This window comes from Hyposmocoma kahamanoa, unplaced genomic scaffold, assembly GCF_003589595.1.
Source record: "Hyposmocoma kahamanoa isolate Upper Pololo Valley unplaced genomic scaffold, ASM358959v1 232, whole genome shotgun sequence".
Lineage (NCBI taxonomy): Eukaryota > Metazoa > Arthropoda > Insecta > Lepidoptera > Cosmopterigidae > Hyposmocoma > Hyposmocoma kahamanoa.
The window spans coordinates 3,739,662-3,764,448 of record NW_020653750.1 but is presented as its reverse complement, the minus strand read 5'-3'; the positions used below and the strand labels follow the sequence as shown (position 1 = coordinate 3,764,448).

Below are 24,787 nucleotides of genomic sequence, written 5' to 3'. Positions count from 1 at the left end.
TGTGTGTGTGTGTGTGTGTGTGTGTGTGTGTGTGTGTGTGTGTGTGTTTGTATATGTGGTACCATTTATACGCTTTTCTACTCCGAAATATTCACATCTACACTAGATAAATAGATAGTTTTCTAAGAGTATTAGTCATATTGTTTTTCTATATCTATGGCATCGAGTATATATAAAATCATATGGTCATATCAAAAACATTTAAATGTCGATTTGATCCTGGCACATTTCTTTTATCTATTCTAAATTCAAAAAAACAAATAAATTCGAAACAAAAGACGGAAACAAAAAAAATATTCAATTTTCTGCTCGAGTATAAAATACTGGGCATTTTGTTATACGAACGCTTAAATAATACGTTATTATCTTAAAAAAGAACGTTTCAACAGATTTTATGTAGTTTCTTTTTAATGCTTTAAAAACTAAAATATCCCTAGATTGTGTTGATGTGTGTTGTTGATGTGTGTTGTTGATTTATTTTTAAGAAATTAGATACTCCGACTTGATTCCGTAGGGATCTCTGCGTACTTACGGCGCGGCGGGGCGGGACATCGTACCTGTACATATGACGAACCAAGTTGTGACAAACGCGGTAAATGTATGTATACATATAAAATAAATCCTTGCGAAAGGCGCCCAAATATTCATCAAAATACCTATACTAAATTTTTACTTGTTATTCATTAGTACGGCTGTACGAGTATATGCTGTTATCATACTGCATAGTATATTTACTAAGCTCCAAACTAAGTATATTATCTTAATTAATGTAAAGACCCCAATACTCCAAGTCCTAATCGAGTTGGAGTTTACTTCTGACGTGTAAACACTGAAACATCTTACCCAGTCTTCACGTGGAGCTCTTACTTAATTAGTGACGTACATTGACCTACCAATGTGACGTACGTATTTTGATAATATTTCGGAGGCTTTATTGAACATAACTAAGAAATATAGTAAGTCCCATAGCGTAACGGCAACAACCAAATGCTGCATGACGCCGCAATGCTCGTATGCAGTACAAAAATTTACACAATAAAATTTAAAAAAACCGTTCCGGAAACCCCAGCAAGTTACCCGCCTTATTTACACAGTTAATGGACTGGACCATTGAGTAATGGTTTATAAAGATAAATTTTTCCTTGACTTGTAGCGTGGCGGTTCCTTGGAAATGTATTTTTTTTAAATAAGGTAATTAAAGGAAAAAACTAAATTTCACTCAATGATAAGTGCTTACGTAGTTAAGGATTGAACTTGGAATATGCCATGGACGAGACTTCTACTCATGACGAGACTTCTACTCATTAGCAGTCCGCATCAACAAAGACTAAGGCAAACGTTTCTACTAATTACATAAATATATGAGAATTTCTAATAGTATTTGACTCGTAAAGTCACAATTATCAGTTGCCCAAATTATCCAATTATCAGCAGCTACAAACAATTCGACAGAAATGTGGCTCTTCCGATTGATACCAGACATACACTACGTAATATTCATCTTTTTTGCCTCAGAGTCATAAATTTATTGATAAATAATATAAATTTATGAAACCCTAAATAGATATTTTTTACACATAAACTACAGTAGTTTATGTACATTATACCATTTCTTAAAATAACTTCTAAAAAATTTTTATAGCGATGTCCTTCACAAGTTTTTCAAAACGCAAATGAATATTACAAGAAAGTTTGTTTTTTATTTATTTCAAGATCGTTACATTACAAAATGCCCAACACTATACGGATGCCTGTACCCATAGATACTTCAAGTTTGCTTGGACACTGACAAGACAAGGACACTCAGTTTAATTACAAATTTCAGAGAGTGCAAGAGTGACAAATATAAGAAATATAACAACACAATGCGCTGTAAAATGACAACAGTGCTTAGATGAATTTGAAAGTAAGAATCGAATACTTATTTTTTCAAAATACTATTAAGGTGCTATTCCACCGGGGAGGCCAGACGAGGTTTGAAATTTGTATGGCAAATATTACAATTCTCCCCAAGCGCATCTTCGGTAGGAATGGTCTAAATTGACAAGACAAGAATTGAAATATTTGTTGGTACACCAACATTGAACCGTATCGAACCGCTAATATTGAACCGTATCGTACGCAGAGTCGATTAACTCTGCAACATGATTCTCGAGATGCCTTGCGCGAGATCGCGATGCTGTTAACATCAATCGCGATGCTTTGGGGTACGTACAATTTAAGATTATTACATTTAAGATTATCTTATCAACCAAGTAATTTATGTTATTATTACTTTTCAATATTTTTATTTTGCTATCCACAACCGCAGCGTGGACTATTAAAATCAATCGCGAGCTCCCGATAGCTATTAATGTCAATTTTTGGTGGAAATAGGTCTGTTAGATTTCGATTGTCGTCTCACCTCGCCGATGTAACAGCACCATTACTATCATGATATACTGACAGAGCGGAAACAAATGAACATAGAAAACCCGATGAAAATAATGTAAGTTCGTATCTAGTATACTTTATACATACCCTTGGATCATAGATTATACTTCAAGTTTAATTAACGTGTATCGCATATCTTCAGCAAGGATAATGGGGGGAGACAGACGGAAGATACACCCCCATCCCTCCCGCCTACCCTAAATTGCGAATCCACGTTCCTGCCATAACTGAAAATTCATTTTCAAACGTTCGCTTTGTGATAATAAGTGTGTTTAGTTAGTTAACGCTCTACTCAGGTATGTAGAGCATTATAGGGGCTTATCCAAGCATAAAATATTACAAATTTAGCAAAAGATTCGTTCACGTTTGATATAAGGTATGCGATATCTACAAAATAAGTAATGAAACAAACTCCGCCGAAAGGCAAACTTTCACATTTCCATAGGGCACTATAAGTTTCCGGAACTGGCCACTTACATAAACAATATTTAAAAAGTAATTACAACATTTGAAAATGGAACTCTTTGGCTGTAGAATACAGTTTGTTTCATCTGACTGTCACTTGTTTTTACATTGTGGCATCATTTTAGAAATTGGTTGTCTACATCACCATGGATTTAACTCGTGAAAATTTTCATAGTATGATTTTCTACGACATTAAGTGTAATTTAACAGCGGAGCTTCGCTTCAAACTGTTTTTGGCGATGAAGCACCATGCAAAATGACTATTTATAGCTAGTTTGCAGAATTCAATTGCGGTCTTGTGAATCTCAGTGACGAATTTCGTGATGGTCGCCCGTCCACTGCTGTGAACAACAAAAATATCGATGCTACGATCGATGGGACATACCGTGAGATTGGGCATCTTTAGGCATAGGCATGAGTCAAATACAATCAATACTACACAAACATTTGGGTGTGAAAAAACTGTGCTCTCGGTGGATCCCACACAATTTGACTGAGGCTCAAACTTACCTAGGCTACCTAGGCTTACCAAATTCAACGATGGGCGTCAAATTTGGTGTGGGACATTGTAACTGGTGACGAAATATGGATTTATAGTTAAGATCTTAAAACAAAGCAGTAATCTAGCGTTTGGGTCTTTCTAGAAGACCCGAAACCAACCAAAGTTGCGCGCGTGTAAAGTGCCTCTAAGCGGATGATTGCTTCTTTTTTTAATAAAACTGAACACGTGATTACTGTTGCTTTGAAGAATCGTTGTACCGTGAATAGTGATTGGTACACAACCATTTGTTTGCCGGATGTTATTGACAAACTCCGTAAAAGTAACCGTAAACGCCATATCATCGTGCACCACGATAATGCCAGTTCTCACACGACCAGACAGGCAAATTAATTTTTGAAGATGAACAACGTTGACCTTACGAGCCACCCCACGTACAGTCCCGACCTGGCACCTTACGACTTTTATTTCTTTCCAAAAATTAAAAACCAGTTACGCGGTTAACGATTTTCATCACCTGAAGAGGCTGTCGCAGAGTTTGAAAAATATGTTTCAAAGATTCTCACGGAGGAGTGGCATAAATGTTTTCAAAATTGGTTCATTCGTATGAAAATGTGCATTAACGCTAATGAAGAACGTTTTTTGTGCTGCTCATGTATAATTGCTCCATATGTTTAATTGTATGTACAATTTGTATTGTTTTACTAATTGAATCTAGATAAATTTGTCGTCTTTAAATCGTAGCCACAAAATATGTATGAGTATATTCCATTAGATATGCAGAAGCACTTGTTATGACAATCGGCATATACAGAAGGACTCTGAAATCTCTGCATAAGGGTTGCTTCTACTCATTAATAAAAATCTCTTTTACACGTAGAATCACCTCCACAAAACTTCGCAAACCATTAGGAGAGCACTCTATAATATCCCAGCGTACGCGAAATACATTTCCTAAACTAGTATTTCCGGAAAACTGTATGCAAATCGCGTCTCCGAGATAAGCCGGAAGCGTACAGACACGTATGCATGTGAGGAATTAGGAGGCCTTGCAGTTGTATAATGGTGCATACGGTGCTTATGAATGTCAATACGTAATACGCACACATATCGTACCAATGCGGTATGGATAAAACGGTATTTATAAAGAAATGTTAAAATTAGTATCTGCACAATCAATAGAAAAACCACACGGCTCCAAAATCTTGCCGAGTAGTTCCACATGAGTACCACGAATCTGTTCCGCGTCACAAATTCAAGGGCCCAAGAGGGAAAAAGCACAGCCGATCTTCGTTAGGAGATGGCACTTCAAGAAGAAAAGAAGAACAGTCAATAGGTTCGTTACTTCCTTATAAACCAAGTAAAGAAGCAAAACATAAACAAATAAACTTGCAACAAGTATTGTTGGGGCATTTTTCGGAAAAAATGCGGTATCAATCAATAATCACTTTAGCAAATAACATTTACAGAGTGAGCGTTAATTTGATGAAACTTCGAGATAAAACTGGGTAAAACTTCTGCTTCCATTAATTTCTCCTCCATCCGCTCCTTAATTCACTCTCCTTCCAAAGACTGGTAAACTTTTTTCTTAATTAAAAAGCTATCTTCATTTTTATATGTTTAAAAACAACAATAAAACTCTTTGAACCTTTAGCCATCATTTATTTTGTTAGACATCAGATTCTTAATTTAAAATAAGAATTGTATCACCTTTATCATTAATGAAAATGCAACTGACATGAAATTAATAGATCTAATAAATTCACTTTGATCGTAAGAAGGTAGGAAAGTTGTTCATGATTAAGACCGATTCCTTTTCAATGTTAGAAATTTAAAAATCAATAGGTTTTTTAGTTTAAACTGCCAAGCTGGGTAAGTTACAATGTAATAAATTAGTAGTAAGTAATTTTTAACACGTAATTAACTAATTTGCAGCACGTTAACATGTACGAAAGTTTACTAACTTAATATGCCATTTGCACTCATTAATTACACATTTTGAATGTGAGTTTGTATTTATTTTGCTAGTTAGTTGAAACAATTTAAAATAAAGCACTTTCCCCTTTATTTCAATTCGACTACCGTAGATTCTATACTCATTGAGGAGGAGAGCAGCGTCTAATATAGATATCAGATATATATGAGCAAAAGACTAAATATACATTAATGTATATTTAAAATGAAAATTATTTAAGTTTAATTCATTAAATATACAATATTATAATTTTCACCATCATATAAAGCCATTAAATTTTCTATTAATATTTTGTAATTAGAGTATGGTTTCATCCATACTTGATGTGATATATTATCATGTACCCACCTATCTATATACATTGGAATTGCTTCTCAGAAGACAAATGAAAGATTCTGAAATAGTATAGTGTTTATTGCAAATAATTCATTATATTCTAAAAAAAGTTGCTGTTACTCATGAATATTCTATTATTTTAGCAAAACCCAACGAAGCTATTATTGTAATATTTAATTTGCTTTTACTTATTTCTCGTTATTTACATATTTTTTTAAATTTTCCTGCAAAAACATGTTGTTATCATCATGGAAATACTTTCAGCAACTACTTCTAACGAGACAAGTAGAAATTTAATACCCTTATCGAAAATTGATATTTCTGTATACGATATGAAGGAATTTTTTCCGATCTAAATCGGGTAAAGAGCCCGAAACGTCGAATTGTTTGAAAAAACACATTTACGCAATTTACATCCGAAAAACTAGTTTCATTTCAATGTGTCATAGTAATGTAAAAACTTACAAAATTCTATATTATGACAAAACGCTCATAATATTCACAAGAGATTTATTTTAAAATCATCAATAGAAAGTGTTTTAACTAACATGTACAAATATGACGATTAACAAATTGTATGAGAGTAGGCATCTATTTTTTTATTCTATTTTTTCTTTTATATACCGACTTCAAAAAAAGGAGAAGGTTCGACCTTTTTTTGATAGTTTAATAAAACTTGGCAAGTAGATGTAATTCCACGAACTTTTGGTGTCGGTTTTTTTATTCAACTACAGATAGAAAATATGGTTATTTATTAGTGATGGTATATTTTTAAAATAAAAAAACCAGGTTGATTCAATTATCGGTTTTCGGGGCTTAATGATTCGTAGGCGGTTTTCAGAGCTTGTTATCTTTTACAACTGTGTTTTTGCACCATTATTGTGTCATAAGATAGAAACGTAGTGGTGGAGTGATACGTGATATATTGTATTTATAGTATATTGTATAACATGAAACTTTTTAGTGTAGCTATTTTGGGATTCTACAAAAAGAAGGTTGAAACTTATTGACTGTAAATCCATAAATTTATTGACAGGGTCGGAACGCGTTCTGTGTCTGTCAGTTAAGACGTAATACATTACAAAGAAGACAAACAACTAACACGGAACGCGTGGATACTTGAGCGACCTGGCGTTTACGAAGTACCTTAAAATACCAAGAAAATACTTTTTCCACAAAAACTGCTGCTAGTATAACGAGTTCTGTCCTTTTGTTAAGTCATCAAAATACTTAATGCGTATTATGTAATGATATAACGATGCCTACAAAATTACGTACTAATAATATAATACTCGTATATATACTTTATATATGCGAATAAATGCCAGTCACCGGCACTGTTACACGGTAAAATAATTAGTAAAGTATCAAACAAATTGCTGCGAAATACCGCAGAATAAAGCTACGCCGTAGCATTCTCGTAGAAAACTGTGTTAAAAATTCGTACTTTTTTAGCTCCCGACGTTATATGGTTGAAGTCTTCGTTTATCTGTGGCGTCATATCTTCCAAACGGATAGAGTGAGCTCAAAATGGTTGTTTTTTATTATATATGAAAAATATAAATCAATCGGGATGGTTATTAACCCCGACGCAAAGGAGAGGAGTTATAAGTTTGACATCTTTGTCTACATCTGTGTGTCTGTCTGTGGCATCGTGGCTTCCAAACGGACAACTGATCCAAAGCTGTTTTTTTTAAATCGTAGGTCAATTAAATCAGGATGGTTCTTAGCTATGTTTGATAAATATAATGTTCAGTTGTTTATCTTCAGCTCTTTTCCCAGTAAAGTCCCAGTAGAGATCTCAGTACTAAGATGAATATTGATTTTACTTCCGACTGTCCGATCGATTTGACATTTAGAATACGACGGAAATCCGATGACTTTACAATATGGCAACATTGATCTGCAACCAGGGCAATCTGCATAGTATCCTACTTTTCAAATACTTACAGTATATTTGGGTTCGTTAAATTTGTTTCGACGATATGATGAGTTTATTCACTTTTTGAAGTACACGAATTTTATTCTAAGTTTGTAATAGTGGTTTTTACAACATTTTAATGTAACATTAAATAGTCGTCGTAGTAGCCTAATCGCCTACCGCCTCTCAAACAAAGGCCCTGGATTCAAATCCGGACTCACACCTCTGAGTGTTTTATGGAATTTATGTGCGAAATTTAACTTAAAATTTACCAACAGCTTTTCGGTAAAGGAAAACCTGCACGTCGCAAAAGGTTTACAACCCTCGGAAAACATGTAAAGCTCCAACCCGCATTGGGCCAGCTGACTATGGCCTAAACACTCGACTGAGAGGGTTGATGATGGTGATGACTTTAATTGCTACCTAGGGTTAGATACAAAGCACTATTAACAATATAATATATTAATTATAATCATCACATGCAACCTCACAACAAGAATGCCCTGAGTTTTCATGCTTACATATTATACCATACCTACTACGCTGTCGTTAAGTATTCCTTTCGGCCACTTAAATATCTTTAAATCAATCGTGTCAGTCAATGTTCTTTAAGAAATAACAATTTTATTTTTCTAAAATCCCTTACATTGTCCGACTCGGTGATACATGAAAGACAAAAACCAAGAGAAATATTGGTTTAATCTTACTTTTAAAATTTGAGATACTATATTTAATACATTATTTGGCACTGACAAGAAGACTTCAACTATGAAAGAGATTTATATACCACACACGGTTCATTCATTAAATCCTTTTCATTCTATTTTAAAAACAATCGTACTATATATTAAACTATATTTAAAGAAAATAACAATTACAGAATGAGGGGTGTACATTATTGTCAACATCTAATACAGTCACTTAATTTGATGTCGCTTAATTTACCACAATGATATTAGAACAAGCCATAAAAATGGGTAGTAATTCTGCGGTCGGGTACTATAAAGACCTAAATAAAGTAGAAGCAAACATAAGGTCGTCGTATTTATGAGCTGACCACACGAAAGCCGATGTAAATTACTGAATGTGACGTACAAATTGTACAATAGCCAGAAATACATTAATAATGCGGTAATTACTAATGTCTCTATTACTATCTATGGACTCTGTAAGAATTATAAGTATTGTTCATTAAATGTAGTTTAGTATGCTGTGTAGTGCATTTAATAAACGTTCTATCTGTTATTATTACTAATCACCACTACTTACCACGATTTGTCAACCCGTGACCATGGAACGTGTAACCGTTCTGAAATATCGGGAAAATAAAAAGAACTCATATCGTGGTAAGAAAACCGTAATTAAATATTTGTTGAAAGACAGAATGTTTAACCGCCATGATATTCAATTATTTTTTTGTGAAATCACTCCACTAGTTTGATACAATTATTAATACAAAGATATTTCTTTAGAAAGAAGTAACGATCTTTGGATTTTTTTTTACTTTTGTTGATCTTTATATTAATAATTCTATCAGACTAGTGGAGAAATTCACAAAAAAAAATTAATATCAAGATAGTTAACATTCTGATATTTAATAAAAATTTAGTTACATTTAATAGCCGACATCTTTGGCTAGGGCTGGTAGCTGTAAAGGTACCTAACGCGGCGACGTAAACTTTCTTATATTTCTCATAAATGGTGCTACGGCTAAAAAGTTGAAAACCAAATACAATGCTCCGACAGCAAGCGTAGAAAAATTCTTGAGGTCCGCTGGTTCGTTCCATGCCTTAGTGGGCATTGCGTCTGGCACGGTTTGCTAGGAGACGTCGGTTCGAATCCGACCAGATCGAAGGATTTTTTAACCGACTTCAAAAAAAGGAGGAGGTTCTCAATTCGATTCTGTTCGAAAGAGGGTACCTCCATAGTGGTCCCATTTAATTTTGAACACAATCATCCCCCTCTAAGTGTGGCTGTTCGCGGAAAAAGATTCATTTTTATAAATAGCGCCTAAATGATAAAATTTATTATATAATTTTATTATTTTCTATTCTCCAATTCAAGGCGTTTTTCTCTTAATGGACTTTGAGTAGTGAGAACATTGACTTACAGTGAGAACCGATTTTTATTATCTCCTGTGTCAAATTCCGTATAGTGGCGAATTAGGGGATGAATCCGGGTTTGCGCACTTTCCGGTAACCGATTTCAATAAAACTTGGCAAATAGATGTGATTCCACGTACTTTTGAGGTCGGTTTTTTTAGTACTCTGTACTGATATTATCTAAGTGTTCGATCTTTGTATTAATAATTCTAAGAAAACAGTAATTATTAATAGTCAATAACCACGAAAGCTGTATTTTTTTAATGACACCAGGTGACGGGACGAACAAGTCGTGCACCTGGTGGTAAGAGACACGTCACTTGCAGTTACAGTGCTACTCAGAGCTTTAATTCAGAAAGATCTGAGGGTCACTGCCACTGCGCCCTGAGACAGTTGTTGTAGTGAGTAAGTTGACAAGCCCACGTGCCTGTAATTTCAACAGCACACTTACTCTTCAAAACTGGAACGCAGTACTACTTGGCGACAGAAATAGGTAAGGTGGCAGTACTTCTTTGGACGAACTCTCCCACTGCTGCTATAATTACACTTCAAATTGTTATTATTTTTAAATTCCTCCTGTTACCCCAATTGATCTGCCTGTTATACAAATACGGCAGCCTATGTCTATGGCACCCTGTCTTTTGTTTAGTTATACATGTTGGTCTTTTGTGCAACATGAGTATTGTATCATATGGTTAACATGAACATTAACTCCTAAGTAAATTAACTCAGGTGGAGGATGCAATGCAACAAACAACAAATATTCAAAGTAATAATATAAACATATGAAGCTTGAATCATTATATGATATGTTCAGTTATTTATATTCTTTCCGGTAATTGCAATGTTGGAAACATTTCAAATATTAATTTCTATATTTAAAATGAAGTTAAATATATCCATACGCGTAAATTATTATGCTTACTTCATAGACTATACAAATAAGGTATATTTACGTTGACCTCATGTTTACAAAACTAGGCACCAACTTACTTAGCAATTTCCGTAAGCTCATAAATACACTCTGTTATTCCCAACTTATGATATTTGTTCACGCATGTAGGCCTACTAGGTCATGGGGAGGTCATTCATCTTCATACGGATATCGTGCTACAAATAACTAGGTATGTATTTTCATAAAAAAGAAAACCTACGCCACATGTAAGTTTGTGGAACACTTTAGGGTTAAGACTGGGCACAGTAAAATAAGGCATTTTTACTGTTTACTGTATTTTTACTGTATGCTTTCTTTAGTTGTCTATAAAAAAAATCCACTATGTGATTTGTAAGGTATCGATACTGTACTCATGAGTAGTATCGCATAAAAAGTGTCGTACTCATAAAAGTATCGATACTTCAAGGTATCGATATTTGTGTCCAGCAAATTTTCCCTACTTAAAGACAAAAAAAAACACAGGAATAAACCAGTCTTTTATTTGATTTATGATTATTAATTGAAACAAACAATAAATAAAGAAATTGATTAAATCGATCAATTGTTAAATTCAATCAAGGTTTGTTCAAATGTTTCTAATTATTTTTCTTCATACTCATTCTTATAAAGAGGCAAATGGTAGCATACATAATACAACCAAGTCATTTGAGATGATTGTTGCGATTTAAAAAGAAAACGCAAGGTGGCTTGCGTTATAATATGAGGTGTCTCATGTAGGAATTATTCCAAACGAGACGACACTTGTCAAAAAGTACTAATACCTGAAAAGTATCGAGTACAAAAGTATCGCTATCGAAAGGAAAAGTACTCGATACCAAAAAGTATCAATACTTTTCCCATGTCCCTAGCCGATGATGTTGAAAGGATTTGCCAATCGTCGTAAAGTATTCGCTGAGTGTTATCCAGGGCAGGCCAGATGCTCAAGAAAGTAATGGTACGGTGTGCGGGGAGGCTCCTTTCGTGCACCCCCAGTTGTAAGATAAAAACTGTCGGTATCTAAGTAGATATGTAATCGTCATAGTGGCATCTATTTATTTGTATTTCATTACCTATAATGCAGACAAAAGATTACGAGTATCCAATGGACACAAGCAATGCAAGACCAGTGTTTGTGACGATCTTTGGGGACGACTAAGTTCACCAGTAGATGTGATGACCTACGTACTGACAAACAACTCTTTATGTCACAAATAAATTATGACTCTATATATTCTATCAGTCGTTTGCCTGACTGACATAATATATGTACTTTATATACTGCCAAGCCTTTTCAACAGTAATGAAAGATTCACAACGAACATAACGATGAGAATCGTTTTAGTGAGAACGACCTTAAAATGTAGTTTTTTAAACTTTCCATATAACGAAATGGATTTTGTAAATTTTAATGTGCACTGTTACTTTAAAGGGGATTAAACACTTTTTTTAATAATAACAAGTGACGGGACGAACAAGTCGTGCACCTGATGGTTAGCTATACGCCTGTCCATAACAGTTGCAGTGACACTAAGAGCTTCAAATCGCAAAGATCTGAGGGACACTGCCACTGCGCCCGTCACCCTGAGACTTAAGTTGACAAGTCCCATATGCCTGTAAGTTCACCAGCATCCTAACCCTTCAAAACCGGAACACAGTAATGCTAACATTACTGCTTGGCGGCAGAAATAGGTAAGATGTTAGTATTTCCCTGGACGAACTCTTTCACAGGGAGCTCTACTGCTTACAAACAAACACATTTGAATGTTTGAAATTGCGAGGGTTGAGACGACGTCGCAACTTGTGAGTTACCTTCGTTTTTAATTTGTGCGATCAATAAATTTGTTTTACAAATTAGCACGCGGAACAGCGGATCACGTACTTTTTTTAAATTACTTACTAGCGAAATTGCATTGTTTTTCAAGTTTTCTATACCAAAATTGATTATCTTTTGTTACAGAACCCATCCCAAATGATGGCGAATTTACCGTGTATGTAGGCCGTTGGACGCAATGTGGCCCTATAGGAAAATCTGAACACGCCATGAGCCTCGCGGACAGGTAACTGTGGCCTTATACTTACATTTACTTACACAAAACATATTTTTACTTGCTGTTACATTTATTAGACTAGGCAGTACGGGCAATATAATAGCGCAGTATTATAAAATCTTCCCTAAAAACTATGATAATAGTTTAAGCACAAATACCTACATAATAAAGCAACCTATTTTAAGTATTATTATAATTTATAAATAAGGTATTATGGGTTTTTGGTTCTACTTGCCCAATTACCGATTCATATTCGTTCCGAATCCGAGAAATGACGGTCCGAAATGTCACAGGGATCATTTTATCTCTAGTTGTACAAGTGATGTTCGTATTTTCTCGGATTGGACTCGGACTTCGCACAAGCGATACTCGAAGCGGGTCCGAGTTTTCTAGATTTGTATAGTCTCGGATTAGGAACGAATTCTAATCGGATGCAGCGCGCAAACGCGCTCTTTTAACACTAAAGAAAAGTAACTATAAGTCATCATTTACAATATTTCCACAAATACCAAAATTTTTCGTGGGTACTATACCAAATCAGTATGTAATTAGAATTTATTACCAAGGTTTAAAACTTACGTATCCAACTTGAAATAGTCACAGAAGCTATGAACCAGACGACATAACCTAAACTAAAACCATTACTAGAGTAATTATAAAATTGTTAATCTCCAGATACCAAGGCCGCTCGGAAACGGACTCACTTGTGCATACTCCTCGGCTGGGGCTGCAACGGCGGCAGGTGCAGTGCCGGGCTAAGAGCGGACGATTCGTCGAGGCTATGTGAGAATACGACATAAATTCTTTACACTTTCTACATATTTTTGGCGCTTTTGCAATGTCTTTAATAACAATGCAACAAGATAATCATTATACAAATAGAAATTAAGGAATGTATACCATTTCCGCTAAAAATTGTACACAATTTTGAAAAATTCCGATTCCCAAGTATATGGACTACATAATTTCATAAATATAAGAAGTCACATTTGATATACGTCTAAGTTTTAAAACTATACATAATCTAGATTCATGTCTCATACATCCTTAATTTTTCCTCAAACTGGGTCACCGATGGCCAACGACTATTGATCTTCAGTCTTGCCACTTCGACGTCTAGTCAAGCGAAAAGTTACGTGTCTTATTTATAGAACTTCCTCGGCAAAGGCCATCAATAAGCAATCTCACTTTTAACTTGTAAAAAGTTGTTTGTGCTGAGATTGTCACTAAGGAGCTTAACTTTATTACAACACATTTCAGGTAATAATCATTCGTACAATACAACATAGATAATAATAATAATAATCGTTTATTGTCTGAACACATTAATAAACGATATAAATTATTGAAGTTCATTGGTAAACTAGCCAATTGTGTAATTATTCATTAGTTATCTCGCTTTTTTACTTGCGGCCTCTGCACTAAGCTCAGGCTTGTGTCAGAGACCGTTTATTAGGAAGGTAGGTAGATACTTAAGATAGTTACACGTTTTACTGAGTTGTACATCATGCGTTATTTGAATAATAATCAGGTACTGCGGCACATCTGTAGCTATCATCGGAACTACTAGGGTGTGTGTAGTGCGAGATGATTGCTCGCTAGGTGAATGGCTACCATGGAGGCCTCGAGTTGATGGAGCTCTCGTGCGCACCAGGAGATTGAAGAAACTGCCACAAGGTAGAAAATAACTATAGTAACTTTTCTGTGAATAACAGGTTATTTAATGTAATACTCACATGCTATCGATATTGTCATGTTAAGTAAACACGACGATTGATACTATTGTTTGAGAAATACTCGTATATTTCAAATAGGAGGAGGTAAAGAATGCGACGTTGTAGAAGAGGTGCGACCAGCATCGCTCGAAGCCAGCGCACACTGGGCGCCTGGTCCGTGGGGTGTGTGCAAAGTCGCCGTTGAGCAACCCGCAACACCCATCCCAGGTAACAATATGGCATTTGTTTGATAACCCTACAACACGTTCTGCATAACGTCTACCTTCTGGGACACATATGTGGAACACAATGACCTGTATATCTTCGATGTCATTTATACTTAATTACCTAGGTAGGTACTTAGTAATTATTTAATAGGTACGTATAGAAGATTAATCGGAGTATACAATGCAATACTAATTTAAAAACAGAGAATAACCTTAGGGTGATGCAAAGAATAGCATATGTGTGCTGAATCAACCCCTCTTTCATTCGTATACACTACTTACTAGGTTTTTTTAAATTATTATGTTACTGAACCGCCTGGAATAAACAAATTAAATATAAGAATTGCTTATGGTCTGTAATGTGCCCAACATAATAAAAATACAGCAAGTGACGATGACAACGACGACGCAGAAGCAAACGACGCAATCTACGACGACGATGATGACGATGACTCCAGTGATGAAAATAAGGGAATTAGTGAGGCGAGTTGTGGCGGCGGAGTACAGCGCCGTGAGGCTACATGTGTCCGTGCAGATGGACGTACGCTGCATCCGGCGCAGTGCGCTCATGCCGTTATGCCTACGCTTGTTCAACCTTGCGAGGTAATTAATTACACAGGTTTTGTATACTGTACTGAAAATCTTCAATGGAGTTTAAAATATTAACCATCCAATAAAAAAATGCTACATTACCAGATTAATGAGTATAATAATACGCCTGCTCCCGGGTGCACTCCCAATTCATGGAGCGAATCGTCTCTCGCACTATAGGATATATTAATTAAAGAATTAAAGCGTCCGCTCGGTGTTTCGATTATAAATTTAAAAAATCGACCTTAAAAGTTTGTAGAACTACATTTATTTGAAAAGTTTTATTGAAATCGCTTATCGGAAAGTGAGTGAAATCTAATGTTTTCTACACATTTAAAGAGACCACTACTGAGATACCCCTAACCGTTCCCAACAAAAGAGTCGGTTCCAAATGTCGGAATAATCGCGTAACATACAGACAAAAAAATACAGTCGAATTGAGAAGCTCCTCCTTTTTACTAAGTCGGTTAAAAATAATAGATTGTTTTATTTTAATTTCTTCTTTCTTCCTGTAAAAATCGCTAAACGTTTGCGGTGCCGTTGCGATTCTGTTTTAGAAATGCTTAGTTTATTTTTATTTTTCTGAGTTATGCGAAAATGTCCCGGAAGAAATTGTAATTATTAACAAGTTCGCCTGTTGTTCTTTGCTTTTGTTAATTATTTGTACTATAGTTATTTATGTGGTGTAGTAACAAGCGTGTCCAAAATCAATGGTATAATAATTTTTATCCAGGTTCCATGTCCCCGAGATTGTGAAGTTGGTCCATGGTCCGAGTGGGGAGCATGTCAGCCTACTGATGGATGTCCTCTTTTTCCAGTACAGCAATTGACTACAACTGGTAAACATTTTTATTTCCACTGAACTCATGTCACAAGGAATGTTATTTGTTGGGTATTTTATTATAATTATGTTAACTGCTTTTTTCAGGCTACAGTGTGCGACGTCGTCGTGTAATTTCAGCGGCTTCAGGAGGTGGCGCTCCGTGCCCTCCTCTTGAAGAGAAGAGAACATGCTCTACACCACGATGTGCGTCGTGGAAAGCTTTACCGTGGGGCCCCTGCGTTCTGAATCAACCACATACAACGTGCGGACCTGGTAGAAGGACCAGAGAACTACGCTGTATAGGACATGATGGGGTAACTCTGTGATTTAAAATTGTAACGATTAGGATTGCTTAATTTATATAATTTATACAATACAAATACGCTCACTGGTGCTTACTTTTTACATTTCAGAAAGAAGCTCAGCGAGCTTGGTGTAGTGGTACAGGCGCACCGGCACGCAACGAGAGATGTCGCATTGCATGTGCAGGTGACTGCGTCGTCTCTGCCTGGGGCCCTTGGACGCCATGCTCCGCTGCCTGTGCCGCTCAACATCCCCGACCTACCACCACTCGACGACGATACATCCTCGCGCATGCATCCCCCGACGGCTGGCCGTGTCCTTCTGAAGAACAGCTTATTCAGAACGAAACCTGCAATACCCATGCATGTGCCACATATTCTTGGCTTGCGACACCATGGGGACCTTGTGAGAGACGCCGAACTGACTACATGCCTGCTATCAACTACACGGATTTAATGGATAACGAGCCCTTCAATGAAAGTGATGAGGAGGAACCGTGTATAGAGGAAGGCGAAATGACTAGAGATGTTATGTGTGTACAGAACAATGCAGACGTGGTGCGCGACGTTCTATGTTTACCATTGCGTCGACCAACGTCTAAACGCGCATGTACAGTTCGATGTCGCCGTGGATGCCGAGTTGAAGCGTGGATGCCGTGGTCACCTTGCCCGAATACCTGTGAACCTGGGAAACAAGTTCGAGTACGCAAAGTTCATGGAGGTCCCAACTGCGGCCCATTACAAGAAACTCGTGATTGTCCAATGCCGCGGTCGTGCCACGCACGCGAGGCTACTTGGATTGCCGGCGAATGGAGTACCTGTCGTCTGCCCCCTGAACAACATTGTGGACGAGGTTACAGAGTGAGAAGCATTTGGTGTGGGTCTGATTCACATAGAGTGGAAGTTGGTGCTTGTGCTGGCCAACTAGTACCACGTAGTGTAGCGGCGTGTCATGTATCCTGCGATCACGCGTTACCGTCTCTTACTTGTGATACTATCGGCTCTAATCCTCTCAAATACCTAGATGCAGCTGAACCTGACATACCGACATGTGTAAGCAAAAACGTCACCCTAGAACTTTTACCTTCCGATTCAGATTGTATTCTACCATCTGGCCTTGAATGTGGTGAAGGTAGAGCGTTGAGAGCAGCGCGTTGTTTAATTGGAACTCGTGATGTTCCGATGGATGTTTGTAAAAAATATCATCCTCTCACTGGGCCGACTCGAGTCCGGGAAGCATCAACGGACGGTTACACATATGACGAAGAATTTCCGGCGCTTCTTCGAGGTCCATGTACAGTACGATGTGCACGTGACTGCGCGACTGGTGCTTGGGGTGAGTGGGGTCCTTGCGCTGCTGAGCCAGGTTCACGTGCAGCCTTCCGTTTCCGAACTAGAGAAGTCATTGAGGAAGGCAGTGCTGGTGGGCGTGAATGCGGTGCAACTTTGCAACGTGCAACATGCACTATGCCTGAGTCTCGCTGGGTACTCGGCGAATGGTCTGTATGCGCCCCACGACGTGCTCTTTGCGGACATGCTGTTATTAATCGCACTGTTACGTGTATGGACACGGAAGGAAAACGACTCGAAGACGCAGAATGTGAGACAACTGGTGCAGGCCCAACGCCTGCGCGTGAGGCCACCTGTCGCGCGCCTTGCCCTGCTGATTGTGTCGTTAGCGCTTGGTCTGATTGGAGTCCGTGTGAGCAAACAAAATGGGGCGGACGTCGAGATCGTACGCGAGTTGTACTTCGACCAGCTGAAGATGGTGGTGCCAACTGTCCTCACTTAGTAGCTGCCGAGCCATGCGCGCCACATACTTACTCCTGGCATGTTGCACCCTGGGATGACTGTCAACCATTAGGAGGATCTCCGTGTGGAGAAGGAATAAAGAAACGAGCAGTACGATGCTTACGCAGCGATGGTATTTTTGTTAATGATAGTTTCTGTCCAAAAGCTACAGCAACGGAAGCAAGTGAGTCATGGTGCTACGTGCCATGCGGCGTCGATTGTGCTCTTGGAGAGTGGAATCCATGGGATACTTCTGCTTGCTCCTGTGGCGATACGTCATCCTTGAGACACATGCGTAGAACTAGACAACACCTAACAGCAGCTGTCTGGCCTGGCCGTGCTTGTCCGCCTATAGAACAGCGCGCACCATGTCCTCGGGAACCTTGTCTACGACTGGTAGCTCGACCTGTTCTTGGCTGCCATGTGCAAACCGCGTCAGGAGAAGCAGCTGAAGGAGCATGCGGCTGGGGAGTGAAGATATCTCACGCTCGTTGCGAACTGACCAGTGTTGGAGATGAACCAGCAGTTGAAGCGTATCTAGAACCTTGGCGTTGTGCCTCAGTGCTACCCGGAAGAATCGTAGCTCCGCCTCTACACTACCAAGAGGAAGAAATATGTGAAGTAGAATGTGGTTGTAAAGAGTCCGAAGCCGGGCAGCCAGGCCCTTGGGGATCGTGGGGCCCGTGCCGTAGCGGTGCCCGTTCTCGCACTCGTCAACTTGTGGTATCAGCTCGCCGCTCTTGTAGAACCTCCTCACGATATGTTACTATTGAATGGGCTAATTGCACCGGAGAGAATGATGAAATCCCTGACCTACTAGCAGTTGAAACTCGGGAGGAACGTCCACGCCGCGTTTGGCCCGAACAAGAACATTACCACGATGGTTACATTGAAGGCAGCAACTCTGTACTGGCAATAGTATGGACGGCGACTATTATCCTCAGCTTATACGGAGCATACACGGTCTACAAAGGATTGCTCAGATGCATCCGAAGCAGGAAAATGAAAACAATAACCAAAGTTTAAACCAAGCGTGGAGACTATCTTCTGTGACACTTCGTAATGCTTCGGCGCCAGCCGAGCCCATATAATCTACCTCTTGATGGATGTTGTCCCACTGTATTTCAACGACTTGCAAAACATTTTTGTTAATGAATTCTTAGTTTAAATAAACCTTTGTTGTTGTTTTTGTTAAGCAATGTTATGTTAATTGTTTATTTAGGTATTTATTATTGTTACCAAAAATTCTGATGTGTAACATCAAGTGTTTTATTTACTTGCTCATGCCACTCAAGGAATTGGGTATATGTCATTGTTAATTTGCGGATTTTTACTATTTATATCCTTGGTCATACTTACATAAAATATAGAATTTGGTAATCTAAGTAAGTACTATATTTTGTAACTTACACTGCCTAACAGCGTCAGTTTGTACCCTGTAACTTAGAGGATATTTATAGTAACAAGTATATAGCCAGCAAACAGTCTGTCCGCAGGAGTGCTTCCACGTTTTTACGACGTATTTACGCTAATTTAGATGGTTTTTACATTTCCGCGTGTTCGTCGATCGTAGTTCAGACAGTCGCGCTTTTTGATTGACAATATTCATGTCTAGCGTAGCTACTCATGTAGCTTCATCCGTAGATGATGTTCGGCAGTAGGTGCCTCTCGAAACTTAACCAATTTACCACTTTAGCAAGATCAACTCTATACGGTCAGCAGTGCGAATATTTTACTTATAAATATTTGTAGTAAATAATTGTTTTTTCTCCGATGCTGTTTAATTTACCTACAAACTTTGATCGTGACGTAGCGACATGAATTAACAAGAGCCGTCCATTTTGATAGGCTTCTATGTTTGCTATTGTCCTGGACTTAGACATAAAATATCGACAGACTCTAAAACAAGAATTGATCTCTTTTTATCATTGACGTACAATTATATGGACGTCGGGTCCGCGCTAAAAAGTGTCCGAATTTACAGGGCGTTAAAATTGTATACAGAGCGTCATTCACGCTCTAGTCTTCGTTTGTTCGACTGACAGCGAAGCAAGCAAAATTAGACAGTACTGCGATGACATTACAATTTAAATTCAACGTTTTAGCTTTTTCATATTCCTTGACATGTCACTACGTTTAAATAGGTTGACTTGGGACATTTTTTTCGTGGTTTTTGTATTAGACCCGTCGTCCATTTATTTGTAAGTCAATGCTTTTTATTAAGTTATTATAAGTAAACTTATTACTTTAGTTTAATAGGCAGAATTGAACGTGTCTTTATGAACCTATATATTTGATGTGTAACTTTTACAACAAAATATTCAGATTTTAAGTTGAATATGTACGTAAGTTTGAACATTTTTAAAAATCGATTTAAGTATGGATGTGGAGAAAAGAACTGCTGTTTCCTTGTATTGTACCTACAATACAGAGCGGCGCGCGCACTAGACCAATAAAGACGTGACACATCATGCCACATATCAGTGAATTTAGAGTCGTGTAAAGAGTGACCGGACGGTCACAAAACTATCTTCACCAAGGAACTAAAGCCTGAAGCTATAGACAAAAGGTGTTCTAAAAACCCGTTGTTTGTAAAGTATATTTTGTTTTACACATTATAAATATTTTCTCAATCTGATCACATCGTCTCATCACTAAACACAAAGATAATGTCTCTTGTTGAAGATAGGACCCCGACCGCTTATTGTATCATCCATGTAGAGCTTTGGCGCACAAATAGACCTACCTAATGTAGAATGTAAGACGTATCATAACTGATCATACCATTTTGAAATAATAATCGTGTATAACACTTTTTTGTAGATTTTGCATTTAAGCGCATGTATCGTGACAAGTATTTATAATAACTTATAATGTGAGTGTGTTCTTCTCAACTTCTTTCAAATGTAATGAGATTTCTATTCTTCAATTTCATAATTTCATTGTTTCTTCTAACTTTTTCGATCATAAAGCAGATTTATCAATTAATATCCTAATACACTATGAATACCCTATTATTAACCGACTTCAAAAAAAAGGAGGATGTTCTCAATCCGGCTGTTCTTTATTTTGTATGTATTATTTATAGTAAATTTGAAGAAAATATTCCACCTTTAGAAGTGATAAACTAGGGGATGAATGCCTTTTAAGGTCGGTTGTTTAGGACTCTGTTCTGAGATTATTATAAGTTATGGCTCATCGTTCATAATTGTATTTACCCATTTATTAAGTACCTACATTTTAGTTATCTATTTATAACGTTAAATTATTACGGATGTGATTCGCTACTTCTCGTTCCTTCATCGCATGACAATATTTTGTTAAGTAACTAATATATTAGTTTTCTACCTTTAACATACTTATTTACGTTTAACAATTCTATGCGCTATCCATTTATCTGTCTTAGTCCTTACAAATGTATTGTAACCGTATTATCATATGCCATTAACAGATATTGATGTGAAACATGATAGTTAAGGAGTCGTGTTAGACAATACAATATTTGATATTTAATAAAATTTGATTGTGTTTTTATAAAACAGTGTTTTATTACAACAAATCGAACATTCTTCTGTGTGAAGTTAATACCCAATAGGTTACATTGGAATAGGAGAAGAAAAGAAAATTTTAAAAATAAATCATTTTAGTTATTAATACAAATATTACACACACTTAGATCGATTGTGGTACCAATAGCTAAGAACAGGACGGGTGACGTGTCGGACAGGTCTAACTATAGGCCAATCTCTCTTGCTACTATAGTGGCCAAGATATTTGACAGTGTGCTCAATTCACACTTAGAAAAACATTTGCAACTGCACGAATCGCAGTTTGGTTTTCAGACAGGGTTATCCACTGAAATTGCTATTGTGACATTGAAGCATGCTGTCGGGTACTATACTAATAAAAAGACGTCAGTATACGCGTGTTTCTTGGACCTGTCCAGTGCCTTTCATTTGGTCTCCTACGACATCCTGTGTGATAACGCTTATTACATATGTCATTTGTGATTTGAGCGATGTAATATTATTTAACTTTTTCTTCCTTCTATGGACAGTTTCGAAATTTCGCACATGTCTAAACATTAATGAAACATCTGAAAAAATAGTTGACGGCTTTGTGTGATAATGGCTGCCATAAAACCCGGTGATGTGTCCGAAGAGATTGCCCGGACGTCTAGCGCTTTTTGAGATGTAGGTAAAGTTGCTTGAAGATCAAAAAGGAAGTAAATAAACTTTTTCAAACGAGTAAACACCAATGGAACTTCCTTTATTTTTTCCATCCTCTAAGAATGGAACACGGTAGCAATAGATTCGGAAGACTCTGTGTCCTACATTACCTCTACGAATATTTAAAGACATTATAGGTCCGGACTCTGGAGCCCATAATATCAAATCAAATTACGTGGGGCGCACTATAAGTTTCCGGAATGAATAAGAAAATACTATAAATGGTCAGAAATGAATTTGTTTCTCAAAATATTATCCGCTAGCGTTAATGCACTTTTTCATATGAATGAACCAATTTTGAAAATATTTATGCCACTCCTCCGTGACAATCTCTGAAACATACATATTTTTCATACTCTTCGACAGTCTCTTCAGGTAATGAAAATCGTTGACCGCGTCTTAATTTTTGGAAATAAATAAAAGTCACAAGGTGCCAGGTCGGGACTGTACGCAGGATGGCTCATAAGGTCAACGTTGTTCACCTTCAAAAATTCATTTGTCTGTCTGGCCGTGTCAGAACTGGCATTATCGTGGTGCAAGATGATACGGCGTTTACGGTTATTTTTACAGAGTTTGTCAATAATTTCCGGTAAACAAATAGTCGTATACCAATCACTATTCACGGTACAACGATTTTCCAAAGCAACAGTAGCCACGTGTCCAGTTTTATTAAAAAAAGAAGCAATCATCCGCTTAGAGACACTTTGCACGCGCGCCACTTTGATTTGTTTCGGCTCATCTCGAAAGACCCATACGCTCGATTGCTGCTTTGTTTTTGGGATCGTAACTATAAATCCATGTTTTGTCACCTACTACAATGTCTCACACCAAATTTGACGCCCCTTCGTTGAATCTGGCACCAAGAGACGCGATCCATTTTTGAGCCTCAGTCAAATTGTGTGGGCTCCACGGAGAGCACAGCTTTTTCACACCCAAATGTTTGTGTAGGAATTTATTTATTTTATTTATTTATTTACTTTGAATTTGACATGATGAGTAGGGTAGCTTCGTCTAAGATGTCGCATCCGATAAGAGCACGCAATGTAGATTACCGAGAAGTTATTTACATTAAGCAACTAAGTTCAGTGTCATTTTGTAGTGCTAGGAAGATTGTTTTGCGGAAAAATTATCAAAAGTTATTGAAAACCAAGAAACTACCTAAGTGTGAACATTTTGATGTACCTACTAGAACTATTTGGTATTTTCAAATTGTTACTGAGACTAAACTAAGCATATTCTTTTACATTGACTTTGTATGAAATCGCCCAAAAACTCGTCTAGAGGTCAAACTGCAAACGATTTTGGTCACTTGCAACATATTGGATTAGTAGCAGTTTTATTCTGGAATGGCTGAAGTGCGCAAGAGCACGCAACTCGACGTGTTGGAAGAGTACGCGCGTAGTCTCATACCAATTTTTTAGAATAGTGTACTTCTGAATAAAATTTATGCCTCGTTCTAAATCAACGGAAACATTTGCGAGAGTCTATTATTTTTAAAGGTTTAATAGACCTGAGACATGTGCTCCGAATGTGTCTGAAATATCGGCTGCAAGTGCGCCTGAAGCACCACCACCACTCTAACTGAGGTATGTCCGTGCCACAAGTAGACTCATCTCAGCTCTCCATGAGCCAAAGGCATGGGCCTTTTGTCACGGTATGTATGGACATACCGTGACAAAAATCACATTACCAGAAAGGTATGGAGGTGATTCTTGCAACTGATAAACGAAATCCTATCAAAAAAGGTGTTGCGTACTCTTGCCGACGCACATTTTATCAATTACAACCACACTATTAAATATAACTACTTTTCACGTTAGTATGTAAGTCAGATAAAGTAGACTACAAATAAAACAATAGGTGATTTTCTAACACTTTTTGTTTTCATTCTACACGGTCTCAAACCTTAAGTGCGTCGTCTTAAACCAGGTTACTCTAATGATTGTATTTAACTCATGCCTATCTATGCCTAAAGATGCCCGAATCTCATGGTTTGTCACATGCCTGTCTGTTTTGATCATACCGCTCACAGCATCGGTGTTTTTGTTGTTCGCAGCATTGGACGGGCGACCATCACGAAATTCGTCACTGAGATTCACACGATCGCGTTTGAATTCTGCAAACCAGCTATAAATTATCGTCTTGCATGGTGCTTCATCGCCAAAAACTGTTTGAAGCTGAGCGAAGCTCCGCTGAGCTGTTAAATTACAGATAAAGTCGTAGAAAATCATACTATGAAAATTTTTACGAGTTAAATCCATGGTGAAGTAGACAACCAATTTCTAAAATGACGTCATAATGTAAAAACAAATGACAGGCAGACAAAACAAACGGTATTCTACAGCCAAAGAATTCCATTTTCAAATGTTGTAATTACTTTTTAAATATTGTTTATG

General features: G+C 37.3%; 1 protein-coding gene across 1 annotated transcript in view; it reads left to right on the top strand.

The window, feature by feature from the left end:
- The window catches only part of LOC113228512 (thrombospondin type-1 domain-containing protein 7A-like), an 88,172-nt gene extending 67,959 nt beyond the window's left edge, over window positions 1–20,213 (top strand). The window contains exons 3-10 of the mRNA XM_026461847.1: window positions 12,623–12,722; window positions 13,389–13,496; window positions 14,245–14,390; window positions 14,528–14,656; window positions 15,041–15,258; window positions 15,980–16,085; window positions 16,175–16,383; window positions 16,483–20,213. Coding sequence (XP_026317632.1) covers window positions 12,623–12,722; window positions 13,389–13,496; window positions 14,245–14,390; window positions 14,528–14,656; window positions 15,041–15,258; window positions 15,980–16,085; window positions 16,175–16,383; window positions 16,483–19,188 — 3,722 coding nt within the window. The 3' untranslated portion in view covers window positions 19,189–20,213. The remainder of the gene's footprint in view (window positions 1–12,622; window positions 12,723–13,388; window positions 13,497–14,244; window positions 14,391–14,527; window positions 14,657–15,040; window positions 15,259–15,979; window positions 16,086–16,174; window positions 16,384–16,482) is intronic.
- The last annotated feature ends 4,574 nt before the right edge of the window (window positions 20,214–24,787 follow it).